The sequence below is a fragment of the Anser anser genome (genome assembly GCF_964211835.1).
Source record: "Anser anser genome assembly, chromosome: 3".
In the NCBI taxonomy this organism is placed as follows: domain Eukaryota; kingdom Metazoa; phylum Chordata; class Aves; order Anseriformes; family Anatidae; genus Anser; species Anser anser.
The window spans coordinates 50,511,502-50,525,427 of NC_139722.1; the positions used below are offsets into that span (position 1 = coordinate 50,511,502).

The 13,926-nt window shown below is 40.3% G+C and overlaps 1 protein-coding gene across 1 annotated transcript in view; it reads right to left on the minus strand.

Annotated features, from left to right (window-relative positions):
• CDK19 (cyclin dependent kinase 19) overlaps positions 1–13,926 on the minus strand; it is a 127,600-nt gene that overhangs the window by 102,028 nt on the left and 11,646 nt on the right. The window contains exon 2 of the mRNA XM_083830433.1: positions 6,553–6,628. Coding sequence (XP_083686559.1) covers positions 6,553–6,628 — 76 coding nt within the window. The remainder of the gene's footprint in view (positions 1–6,552; positions 6,629–13,926) is intronic.

A 13,926-nucleotide genomic window follows, 5' to 3' on the forward strand; every position in this document is an offset into this window, starting at 1 on the left:
AAATCTCTTTTTATTTAGCAGATTTATTACCTGTGTATTTTTTCTATTTTATGAAGTTAATTTTTCTTTCAGATAAAATAGGACACAAAATGTCCACAGAACCCTTTTGAAGAATAACCAAAGCAGGAATTTAGGTACTCCCTTACACAAAAAGCATTTAAATTACACAGATTATACAAGATTAGGGCATGTAATTCAGAGAGCTCTTATTCATCCTATGGCATGCAAAACATGAGTTGTCATGTAGCTGAACCAAAACCTCCCTTCCAGCTGATTCATACTTATAAAATCATGATAGGCAGATACCTCTAGCCAACACATGCCCTAATTTTCTAATAAAAAATCCTTTAAAAAAAAAAAAAACAGCACACGCCTTACACTTATTTCACTACCTCCAGCTATTGAAAGAGGGAGCAGAGTTTCAAAATTTCCACAAACAGAAATGTAACAATCTCTTCTAATTAGGTGGTAGAGAATTTATGGTGAGATTTTATACTGCCAAATGCTTTACATGTTCATATTATCTTGGCTAAGGGAAAGCAGTTCTGACATTCAAAAGGAATCTCCTACAGCAAATGTACTGACAGGGGCACTTTTTTTTTTAAACACCCTGTTTTACCTACGGTTGTCTTAAACAAAGCTAAAGGCCAAGGTTAAAAACTTATTTGTCTACATAACAGCAAATACTGCAAGCTGCTGTGATATTTGAAGTCAATGAAAGTGTAACATAACCAAATCAAAGGACTTGTGTCAATTACGAAATTCTATGTAACTGTACTTGCAAGGAGTCAATGGTGCTACACATCTTCAGAGTGGTTTATTGATACCAAAAAGTTATCATTAGTCCTGTACAACAGCTGACCTCCTCTACATCCCTAAGAGATACAGAGACAGGTCAAAAGGTTATTAGGCCAGCCCGAACCAGGGTCTCAAATTAAGTAGCCTAATGCTTAGCTCATTTGAGCGCATGGTTTCCAGCCTGTGAGGTGAGAGCAGCTTGCAAGCGACGTGCAGAGGCTTTCCCAGTGCTCGCAGCAAGGCACGGCCTTGAGCACCGTGCACTGAGCTGCCAGCAGCACTGCTGGAAGCACACAGCAAAGACACAAAGGCATCAAGTCTAGCTGTACCTCCTTGGCTCAGCCTCAGCACCATGACACCACAGACCCCAAAAGCCGGGAGGGGCAAGAAGCAGCCCCAGAAGAGCTGCCTACATCCTGGGGAAAGCCAGGGACAGCAGGGAGGAGGAAAAGAAGAATACAAATACTGAGGGGACAGAGCCTCACTCGAGAGATTTGAACACACAAAGATTAGAAAACCATCGTTTAACCAGCCAGGCTTCTAAAACATTGCCCACCCTTGGAAACCGAGGAGCCCAAAATATTTGTACCCTCTAGCACTTGGTAATATACTTTGCATCAAGAGGCAAAAGGCCTGAGAATAATTTGTGCGGGCTAAATTGTTTGAATGAGCTTTCAGTAACTCATTTAACATCGGCCTGAATTATTTTAGCCTGTACCCGTAAATGCAAGCCTGAACACAAAGGCCAGCTAATGCTCCCACCAGCGTCCCACAGCGCGCTGGCACCACGTCAAGGTCTCCCAGGAGGAGCAGCCTCACTAACAGCCGGCACACACAGGCACAGGATGTGGCGGCTGAACGGGTTACGCATCCCAGACCCCAAACTCGCACGGGGCAGAACTGCAACAACGCAGAGCACTCATGAGCAAGGCTAGGGGAAAAATGCTGCTGTTTCGTGGCCCTGCTTCTCCCGTTTCAACCGTCTGTAACGGCCTCATCCCCCCTGCCCACAAAAAAAGGCTACTGAGCTATAAAAAAAAAAGTGCTGTAACAAAAATCCAAAATGAAGCTTAGAATGAAGATCACTGTTTACAGAAAAGATGGCTAGCGCTGATCATTTATCCCCGGAAGAGGGTAAATTCTCGGTATCAGCGGTGGGAGGGAAAGCTGGACAGAACCAGGAGCTGACAGCCAGCCTCCTAGCACCTAATCCAAGTCACTGGTTTGTGGGAAAAGAAACCTTTATTAGTCGTCACCTTTGTCTACAGGCTATGCATTAGGGGGAAAAATTGGACTTGTAAAAAAAATCTTAAAAAAAAAAAAACCTTCTTCTTCCCCTTTTGGATTAAGAAGAATTTCAGAGTAAGACTGTACACACTGTGGTAGAAGTGATTTACAAACACCCATTGGTTTCCAGGACAGTTTTACTACTATATGCAGTACTGTCTCGGTAGAACAACAACCAGAACACACTAAAAACATTGACTGCTTTCCAGAAACTTACTTCTGATTTCTCACTGCCTTTTTTGAAAATATGCTTAACTCATACCAGGGAACTGCTTTAAATATTAGATTAAGTGTGTGTTTTGGTGAGAAACAGATCAGGAAAAAAAGGGGGGGATAAAGTTCAGACCTTTCAAGAAAACTTCCAAGAACTTTGCATAAGATACCTAATTTCAGTGACCAGTCAGAAACAGCAACTCAGGATAGAATCAGGAGACCAAAAGGTACCTGTATCTTTTATTGGAACAGATCAAATAAATGTTTCTTCATTGTATTTTACTGCAAAGTAGTGTATAATCATTCTATTTTGTTAGTGCAAAATATTTATCTGCTTATTAGAAATACATCTTAAAGGCGTGGCTTGATTTCTAATAAATGGAGAGAAATACTACAAAACTGTTTTACAGAATCACAGAATGTTTCAGGTTGGCAGGGACCTCTTAAGATCTGGTCTAACCTCCCTGCTCAACCAAGGTCAGGTAGAGCAGATTGCCCAAGCTGTGTCAAGTTTTGATCATCTCCACAAGTGAAGACTCCACAACCTCTCTGGGCAATGTGTACCGATGCTCAGCCACCCTTGCAATAAAAAAGTTAACAACAACAACAAAATGCTTAAGCATTCACGTGGAATGTCATGTGCTTTAATCTGTGCCAGCTGCCTTTTGTCATGTCACTGAAAAGTGCCTGACCCTCACTTCTGTGCACCCTCCCTCCAGGTATCTACAGACATCGATTAAAAAAAAATAAATAAACTTCTCCAGCCTCCAGTCCCAGCTCTCCCAGCCTCTCCTCATATGAAAGATGCTCCAGTCCTTTAATCATCCTTACAGTCCTGCACTGGACTCCCCAGTTGCTCCACGTCTCTCTTGCACTGGAGAGCCCAGGCACGGCCTCACCAGCGCTGCACAGCGGGGAAGGACCACTTTTCCCAACACTGCTGGCAACGCTCTGCCTAATGCAGCCCAGGATGCTGTTGACCACCTTCGCCCTGCGGGTGTATGACTGGCCCATGGTCACTTTGCTGTCCACCGAGGCCTTCCATGCACAGCTGTTTTGCAGCCAGTCAGCTCCCAGCACGTACGGGTACCTGGAGTTAGCCCACCTCTGATATGGGACTTGGCATTTCTCTTCATGAGATTGCTCCCAGTTCGTTTTTCCAGCCCAGCAAGGTCCCCCCAACAGCAGCACAACGCTCTGGTCTATCTGCCACTCCTCCACTTTGTATCACCTGCAAACCTGTTGAGGGTGCACTCTGTCCCAGCATCCAGTTCAGTAATGAAGGCTGTGATCCTGCTTCTTGCTGGGCTCACTTCTGGGATCCTAAACGCCACCACCTCACCTAAATAAGCCAATAACAATAATACTGTAGCTCCCCAAGTTGTTCGAGACTTGAACCTTTCTGAGATCTTCTGAGCAGAGAATCCTCTACTACATTCAGCCTTATGGTTTCTGCAATCCCTCATGTGAAAAGCAACAGAAAACCACAAATTCTGAGTGACTCAGCCACTAACTCTCATTCATATTTTCCAGCTTTACTTTTCAAAAGTATTTATGCTTAAGCCCAGCAATAAACTGTCTGACAAGAACACACAAATAGTTGGCATTTCAGTTATCTTCAGAGTAGACTCCAGTTACAGAGAATAAACTAACTTTTTGGTTTTTGTTTTTGTGTGGTTTTTTTAAGATACAATTCTTTACCGTATAGGACTGTCCTCTAGCATTTTCACATTCTAGCACAACAGAATTGGCTGCAATATGGATTCCTGCTTCGGCAGGTATCACCCCACAGTCGAAAGAAAGTAATCATCACTCGCCCCGGGAACCACTGCCTGTCTGATGTTATCACTGACATACGCCTTCTTCCGTGAAAAACCCATAGTAATAACGGCAAAGGAAGCTTTATGTTTTCCAAAATATGAAGCAAAGACAGACCAATTTGATCTGTAACGCCAGCAGAGATGAGTAGTCTGCCTTTTATCTTAGGGAAAGATAACCAGTAGATCTTATTGTGAGTATGTAGGCAAGACCATACACAAATCAGGCTTGGACCACAACATTGAATGCCTTTCAGTTCGGCAATTTATTTCTCAAGCACATTGGCTACGTCTTCAGGTTGCAGAACTACTGAAATATTCTGAGCGCACACAGAACCAAGTACACGGATGTTTCTTCCATGTGAGAATTGGTGGGGCATGTTAAGTTAGACATCAAAAGAACTACCCGCAATATTTTAAACGTGGCCTCTTTCCTGGCTTATAATCTTCATTTAATCAGTAAACACTACCTGTTTTGCTACCTGCTTATGCTTTTAAGGACAAGATTAACTATTAATGCATTAATCATAAGTCTGCTTCTCTTTGCGGAAAATATACTCGATCCTGCTTGTTTTTGTAAGGAAAAAAAATAAGATTGTGGTTCTTTTTCAACTATTTCACCTTTACCCTTTACATATTTCCAATATTTGACTAGCCTGAAAATTCACTGAGGCAAGCAGTGATTTGCTACATTATCTCAAGTTATAGTTTTACTCTGAAGTTTGGAGAAGAGTAAAATAGAATCCATGGAAAAATTAAAGGAGGAACTATTCAGAGGATTTAAACGATTTATGGAGTAGTTATGATATTTCCCAGGTTTTACTGAGCTTTTTGTACAAAACACAATCAATTTTTTAAAAAATAAATAAATAATCAAGAATGAAATGCAGATGTACTGTCAGAGGACAAAATTATTTGACACTATTTCCTCACAATGTTGCTTCTAAATATGACAGAACCATCTCCATACCACAGTGCTATCATGACAACAGAAAAGTCTCCTGTGGGCTATATTCCACACATTGATTCTTGTCTTGAGACCAGGCTGGATGTGGCTTTGAGCAACCTGCCTAGTGGGAGGTGTCCCTGCCCATTGCAGGAGGTTGGAATTAGTTGATCTTTAAGGTCCTTTCCAACCCAAACCATTCTGTGATTTAGTTTTTTGTCTGTTTTAAATTATACTACTATGGAGACAAAGAAACTAAAAAATACTCCACTGCTGTCAAAACAGACTTTAAAATAAAAAGAATATGATCTAGTCTTAATGTTAAAGGACTTCTTGTTCCCTCTAAAGGCAAAAATATTACCAAAAAGGTGATTGAATAGACTGTGTGTAAATTAACTGACAGCAACAGAGCCACCTCTCAAATCCAGGAGTGACCTTGACCTTCTAGTGACAAGCACTTTGAAAAGATAGTACTATTATCTGTCAAGTCTCTTGATAAAGCACTGCCACGTGCACTACACTACACACAACACGGTGTTCCGTTCAGTTCATGAACATCACGAGTTCCTAATGCTTCACACCTGAATACTGTATTTCTATGCAACACTAACAGATCATAAAAGCTTTGGGCACAAATCTTGTGTTACATTTCAACAGCCCTCAGCACAGTGACAGCATTCAAACAAGGTAAATATTTAATCAAGGAAATGCACTTCTTTTGCAATGCAAGGAATTCTTGCATTACAAAATTTTACTAAGTGACTCAGCACTTTGACAATAATGTACATTTTCAGTCATAGAATAAGCATTTAAACATTTAAATAGATTTAAATTCTCTCTTCATATAAAAATATGATTCTTACCTCCTTGGAAGGACTTTAAATAGATATATAGATATAGATACATACACATATATGCATGGACACTACTGTGCTCAGAAGTGAATCCATTTTTTCCTCTTAAGATACATGCGATAAAAACACGATTAAAGCTGTTTTTATTTTGCTATCAAAGTTCTCTGTACTTAATAAAGCACATAGAGAATGAGGGGAACAAACTCATCAGGTACCAAAGAAGAGTAAGCTACCGTTAGTCTGAATAAAATACACTGTTAGCAAGCTGACTGGTAATGGCAGGTGTAATCTTTCAGAATCTTTTTCCTACAAGTTATTTTAAAAACATCTGGGCTTAAAATAAATCTTCATTAAAAGACTCTCATTTATTTCCCTCAACACATAAAAGCATATAAAACAAAACAATACCCAGAAAGAGGCATTACCATTAAACTAGCAAGAACACCTCATTCCACACCCAAAAAAAATTTGTAATATTTACAAAGCATTTTATGGAAAGCGCATGTTTGAGTAACTTTCATGCTTGCATACTTCAAGGAAAACATTTACATAACCTTTCTGTTATCTGGTGTAGAGAAAAGAAAATATCTGTTGAATAATAATGTCAGTAAAAATACTTTCATTTATGCACACTTACTGCAATCTCTCTACAGGCCGACATGGATATCCCTGTACCTTCAATTTGCTTCAGTGCATACTCCTTTTCATCTTTTCTGTACAAAAAAAAGAGAGAAAGAAAGAAAGAGGGGAATACTTTTAGCTCTGATTTATATTACACCAATCAATACAAGTATAATGATTTATTTTGATTTGGTCTAGATCAAGAAGCTGAAAAGCCGATCTGTTTTTATGTATAAATTACACTTTGGTATTAAAAGCAGGTTTCCTTTTTAACAGAGACTTCCAAAAATACACACAAAAACTCCTGTTTAAATAAGCTTTGTTTACCTATTTCCACTTCTCTCTAAACCATCCTGTTAATGGAAAATACATCTATAGGGTATTTTGATGGACACTTTTCCTGAAATTTTCGAATTCTCTCTATCATGAAAAAGCAGCACATTCACATCCCATGCCTGAAAGACTCCCCTGGAAGTACCTAGAAACTACAAGGATCTTACTTGATTTTATGAGCCAGCATCAATTGACTTTTAATTTAAAAACATAACAGCATTTCATAAGTAATTATACATTGAAAGAACATGAATTTCACCGGGCAAGTCTGTGTTTGCCAGCCACAGGACTCCTGTCAAGCACTCACTACTACGGACCCCTACACAGTACGTGAAACTGCTCTGCCTGAACATGGTATTATCCTTTTAAATAAACATAGTTGGAAGTAATTTCTGGCTGTCAGGGAAGACAACCAGAACAAGAACACGAGGAGTACCTCAAAGCCCTTGTGACACAACATAATCACCTTAATGCCCCTGGTAAGGTTGGGTAGGATTCAGCTGGAAGCGATGGGCGTTGATAAGCAGCATTACCCACAGTGCTGACGAACTTATGCGGGCCCACCGACTACAACTTCTGGACCACTCAGTAGTCCACAATCCCCCATCCAAATTCCCTACAGCATCTCTGGTTGACTCAAGTTTCCCCCTTTTCTGGTCCCACACTGTTTCATTTTGCTGCCCTGGTTTCAGTTCGTCTTGCTCCCACCTCCAGGTCCAGGTCCTGCCCAGCTCCAGCGTCCTCGAGAAACCCCATCTCTGAAACTCGGTATGAGCGAGTGATGTGGGGAAGGGATGGGATTGACCAGAAATTAAAACCACCTACACATGTTCGTAACTACCGATTACTGTTTTTACCAACAATTTTCAGTAGCAATTAAATCCACGAAACATATCTATAGCTAAGATTGTGGTTAGCTCCCATTTTACCTGTTTCACACTACATTTTTTGACGTGAAAATTCAGCAAGAAAAATTCCAATCTTATTCTGACTACAAATTAAGTTGGTGCACTGCAAGCTTTGCAAAAAGGTAAATCCACCTCTGAAGATGAGTCATCCAGCAGCTGTTCCAACTGGAAAACCTGGGCTCTGTTATTTCACCCTAGCTCAAAAACAGTTGTTACTCCTCTCTCAAACAAGCACCTACGTGAAATCTTTGGAAATCATTTGCTATGTTTGAAAAGATATCCCCTCCAAATTAAAAACAGAGAAAAATCAGTGGTAATGGAGTTACCATCTGCTTTATTTCAAGCTGGGCGTTTCATTGTGTTTGGGATTTGGTGCAACAGCGCTCCCAAAGCAAGCAAGACTAAGCATGTTAGGCTACAGGCTCCAACAGGCCTCTCTCTGCTGATAGGCCTGGAGAAACAAAAGGTCCTTCTGCAGCTGAAAAGAAAGAAATGGGTTACTTTAAGGTGACCTACATGATTCGAGAACTGCCAAAAGGAAGAAATACCTTCTCATTCTGCACTGATCTGTGGAGAAATACAAAGGACAGCAGCTTACACCGTGCCTTGCAACTACATCAGAAATATTCACTTATTCGGACACTTGGATGCAAATCTTAGCAACACATATGACAAATGAATATAGCAAGATTAGACTCTTCCCTTCTAAAAGAGGCTCTTGTTCCTTTATGCTAAATAAATTAAATGCTTTATAACACACTATTTTGAACATATAACTTCAGATTCTGCACTGAGGGGAAAAAAGAGTTTAAGAAGTTACCATTACTAAGATTAGGCCACCCACTGCATTAACACAGATAATCCGTAAGAGCTGCTCACCAAGGACCCTTTTAGGAACAATTTCAGAAACGGAAGAGCCTCCTTCCTAAGCAGGACTCCTCACCAGGATCTACTGACATGATAAATCAGATTCCATCTTTGCTCCCCATAGAGCAGCCCTTTTTTTTTTCGTGAATTAGTCATTTACAAGAACTTGGATCACGACACAGATACAGAACCAAGAAATCTGTGCCTTTACAGGTGATAAGCTCATATTTTATCTTTTAGAAATTTAGATTTCATTAAATTTTAAGAAGTGAATAATAAATGCTCATCCCCTCTCATAGAGGGTTCTACCTATGCAGATAGAGATTTACATAAAGTGCGAAGTATTAACTTCATTATTTGGATCACGTACTGAAACTATGAAGACAAAACTGTGTTGTCTGCAGAACCCAAACCAACTCCAGACATTTAAAATTGCTCACGGGTTTTAAACTAGAGTCATGCTCACACTACACAGTACAGAATGATCCTGCGCTTACCAGCTGAAGTCCCAGTACAAAATGGTCACTACAAAAGTGAAGTGCGCCCTTCCTTCGGCACACCTCCTTAAGCAGGCACACCACCACACGGATACAACAGCACTGACCTAGCTCTGCAAGGCAAGCATTAAATTCAGTTACCCAGGCTTGGGCAGACTGAAGGACGCTGCAGAAAACGGGTAAGCTGTTTGGCATACACTGCATTCAGCAGAATTGCTTAACACCACTGCAAGTCTGTCATCATCTAACACCAACCATTCCACATAGGATTTTAAGATACAAATGAGAAACGATGAAAGATGCTTAAAAAAAACAACCCATCACCATAAGACATTAGAGCATGTGGGTTAAGAAGACAGTATCACTAAGCAGCAAACAACATGCTTCTAGGACATCGGGTTTTGTGAACAGTGAGCAAAAATGGGGATAATTAAAACACCTAAAATAAATGGGCATCAAGTACAAAGAACTCCAAAAATACCATATTCTAGGTCTCACAAAACATCTGTTTGTATTTTACCAACAATTTCAAATCATAGCCTCCTTTAAGTATATCAATATCATTTACTAGTTTTGGCAGAGAGGCAAGGTTATATGAATATGTTTCCAAAGTTAAAGGTTCTTATTAAGCAAACATAATGGCTGCTTAAAGCACTTTCCAGAAGATCTCCACCAACTGGTACTTTAACAATATTTCTCATTTAAGAGTAACCTCAAGATAATTTGAGAAAGGAATATATTTAAATCATCGACACTGAGTCAGTCCATGCAATCTGATGAAATACACAATTCTGTTCACTCAATAAAATGGTCTTAAACAGCCAAAGAAAAAATAGGTACTTTATTAGCTATTTCTCTGCTGTAAGAGTTCCATAAATAATGTAAAACGTAGTGATATGCAAGTATACTGTTCAACTCCCTCGAGACCTGTGCTCTTAAGAAACACCGTGGGCAGAGGGAATTATTTCTACTTAATGTTGAATATACAGAAAAGCTCCAGTGAACCTGAAACATATTTCAGGAACTCATATGGAACAATACAGTTTTCATTTTCATAAATTCTTCTCTGACAGATGCTACATCAGTGCATTTTTCATTCGAGAGTGTAGCAAGCAGGAGCCAGGTTAGAAAACAAAGCAGAACAATGAGCTCCACAGGTCTGGGAAGAGGCAGAAGGCACCATGACGGGGGCAGCCAAGCAGAAGCAAGGTCCCTGTGCGAAGATACTACCCTCGGGTCCACACTACCAGCATCCTAGAAGCCGGCCCACGTGCCAGGAGGTCCTGCTCTGCCCATTTGTGCCTGAGGGCAAGGGAGAAGTGTGCATGGCAAAGCTGGACCAAGAGGGTTCAATTAGACAGCCACCCCAGCGCAAAGGTGGCAATGTGCTCTCAGGTCCGAGGGAAAACACAGCAGAATGCAAATGGAAAGGAAATCTGTCCTTTAAGAGGCTGCAACTTGGTTTTTTATTAAAACTTTTCAAAACAGATGCAGAGGAGTGTGACTTACAGAACGGCTTCTCTCCAAGCTCTCACTTCCCTTATCCAAAACTAGGAGTAGAAATTAAAATGAACGGTGTTTCTAGGCTCAGAAGCATTACTATTCATACTACTTTAACAGGAAATAGCTTCTTACAAAAAAAAAAAATGAGACCGATGATGAGTTACTCCTTAAAACTTCCTGACCATGTATTCCACATTACCGAGCACAAGGCTCCCTCAAAGCCTACCAGCAATCGTTCAGAACATCTCTCTGAGAAAAACCCATACCGGTGTAAGGCTGCAACTTGGTCTTTCAGCTTAAGCTTTCCTCCCTCACCAACAAAGATCCCATTCTGTAACTCCTCAAGGTTAATGTTAACATTTTAATTTGTACAGTGCAAAGGAAAATTCTGTCCTTTCCCCACAAAAACGTACTTAGCTGGCTCAATGTCCAGTTACAGCATTCAATGCAGAAAATAAGAAATGTTACCTCCTGGGTAACACTTTCACTTTTCCTTTTCCAGATACTTTAAAAAAAATCACCTTAGAAGTGTACAGTTCGGATGACTTACAACACAACAAGAAACAAGCCAACGGAAGACTAGAAACAGCTTGTCCAAGACCATAAGGAAAAAAACGGAGGATCTGAAAATAGCACATGGTTCAAACTATTGTTTTATCCATATTATTCAAATTTTTCAACTTCTAATGATGGTCCCTCTTGAATTCAAAAAAAATTTAACATACCAAATCCATAATTAATTAGCCACATCAAAGAACTGGCCTGGAAGCCTATAATCATACTTAAGCTACAACTGTGACTATTATACCAGTTAATACAGATATTAACATTATACCATATACTAATTTTCTCAATTAAGAGCAGAGCATTGAAAATAGAAAATAAAGCGTGCAATGCCTTAAACAAATAAAGTACGCAATAAACATTCCAAGACCTAGCTAGAAAACACTAACAAAATAACAAGTCACCCTTGTAAGCAATGCTAATGGAATAATCACATTTTTGTGGCGCGCATAATTGTGCCTTTATAGGGCAAAGGCCGGGAACACTACACAGCCCAGTGTCCTTGAAGCAGAGTGCTGCAGGAGCACCACATTCCCACAGACAGCCAGTTCGACTCTAATCACTCTGTTTAATTGTGCCACTCAGCAAGAAGTTCAGCAGTCAGCCAGAGATCCCCAACAAGAGTTACAAACGTTTTATCCCCTAAGCGATGACAAAACCATGACACTGAAGAACACCTAGAAATTAAGTGAAAAATCCCTCCGTGGTATTTGGCTCACGAAGCTTTCCAGGAGCAAAGCCACTAAAGGGATCCCATTCGGCACTGGCTAACGGGCACAAGCTGCCCGCAGATACAGAGCACGTGGCCACAGCCCTTTAAGAAGGTATTAGCAGCAGTAAAAGTGAAAAGGTCCAGAATTGACTGGAAAAGGTGTTCTGATCCTTCCAGGAGGACAAGTGCGTTGGGCACAGGAAAGGAGGACAAATGTGTAGCGCACATGAAAGGACCATTCATATGGATACAGCAAACACGCATCCCTTTGCGCGCTTGAACCTGGGCCTGGCTTTTCCTCTTCACAGACGGGTAGAAAGCCAATTTCCCTAGCAGGCAGCAGCTACGCAAGCCCAGCACCATTTCAGAGTCCTGATGTCCAGCCCGCAGGCACAACTACCACATACACTCCTCTGCTGGTGCCATCCACACTGCCTGCAAGACGGTGAGGTTCATCCCTTCCGGGATGTACTCTCTGAAAATACATGCCAGTGGTTGGAGCGTGGTGTCGAACAAGTCCTAAATTTTCTACCTTCAAAAGATGGCTGTAGGAAGCTGCATTCTTCAAAGCCTTTCATAAAACACTGTGACACTAGGAATTACACAGAAACAAGGTGAAAAAAAAACACAAGAAATGGTGCATTCATTTTTCCAGAGGGCTATGAAAAAAATAAAACAGCAATTACAAACACATGCTCAAAGGTGACAGACAGAATATGACAAACCATTTTAGGGGATTTTCTTTAAAAGTTGCTATCAGTGAAATGGAAAATGATATGCAGACTTAACTGATGTCAAGACCAAAAAGGGTTGCAACAGAAAATATGCTATTATGCCCCCTAGAATTAGAGAAACTATTTCTACCTCTAGAACAGGAGTTAATGTCTCATTAGTATTAGCATCGTTATACTAACGAACTTTTTTTTTTTAAGCAAATCTTTGCTATGGTTTACAGCCATATTAACCAAATGCTGCTTCTTGGTTTTCACTAGCAGACCTGAACAATTTGTGCCTTTTGCATATGATTGTTGCAACATCAGACCAAAAATCTTGGGGTTGAAAAGCAACCAATACAGATTTGCCTTTAAAAAAAAAAAGTCAGCATCACCAAATAGAACTCATTTTGCACTCCAATGTATACTGAAGCATCTCAGTAGCATGAATCTTGGAGGACTAAGGAAAGAAAAAAAATAATTAAAGCTGAGTTTGCATCTCCTCTGCAACTACATGGCTAAGTAAAGACATTGCAAGAGATGTTCAAACATGGAGCAAACTGCTTACAACAATTAGCCTTAAAAATAATAAAAAAAGACTTCCATCACATACATTATAAGAAACACACAGGAGAACAATCTCACAGAGCTTAGCCTGCTGGAAAATCTGACACATCCCAGCGATGTAAAAGAGCTCATATTACAAGTACCACTGGCATCAGGCTATGAAAAGACACTCAGTGTTATCACACTACCCTATTAGAAGTTGAACTATACCCTGATTTTGTTCTGTTATCTATAGAATATCCTCGGGTGTACCTTTAAAAACCACTATTGATATGGCTGCTCTTCTGTCTATTTATTCCTCTGCAAACCAGTCTACGAACTCAGGAGGAGATCTGTGCGTTAAAGAAGGAGGCAAGTTCTCAAAGTGATGCTGGGGTACTTGCCTTTAAACATGACACCCTTATACTCTGCCCTTCCACAGAGCCTCACAAAATATGCAAAGTAACCATTAAAAAAGAAATGATCTTCACAATACCTATGATAGACACTCTTTATGTATGAGAAGACAACTGATTAAAAAGACAAAAGAGTGAATCTGAGCACTGCTAACACTCTGTATGTCTTAAAAAATACTCCATTTCCCCCCATATTAATTTGATCAGACTGGGAGTGGGGAATAGAGGTCTCTTAACATTAACATAAGACTAGGACTGTTCCAGCGCCATTAGACTTGACCTAACCAGATCCACTACCTTTTTCCAGCAGTTCCCAATTCAGAAAATTAAA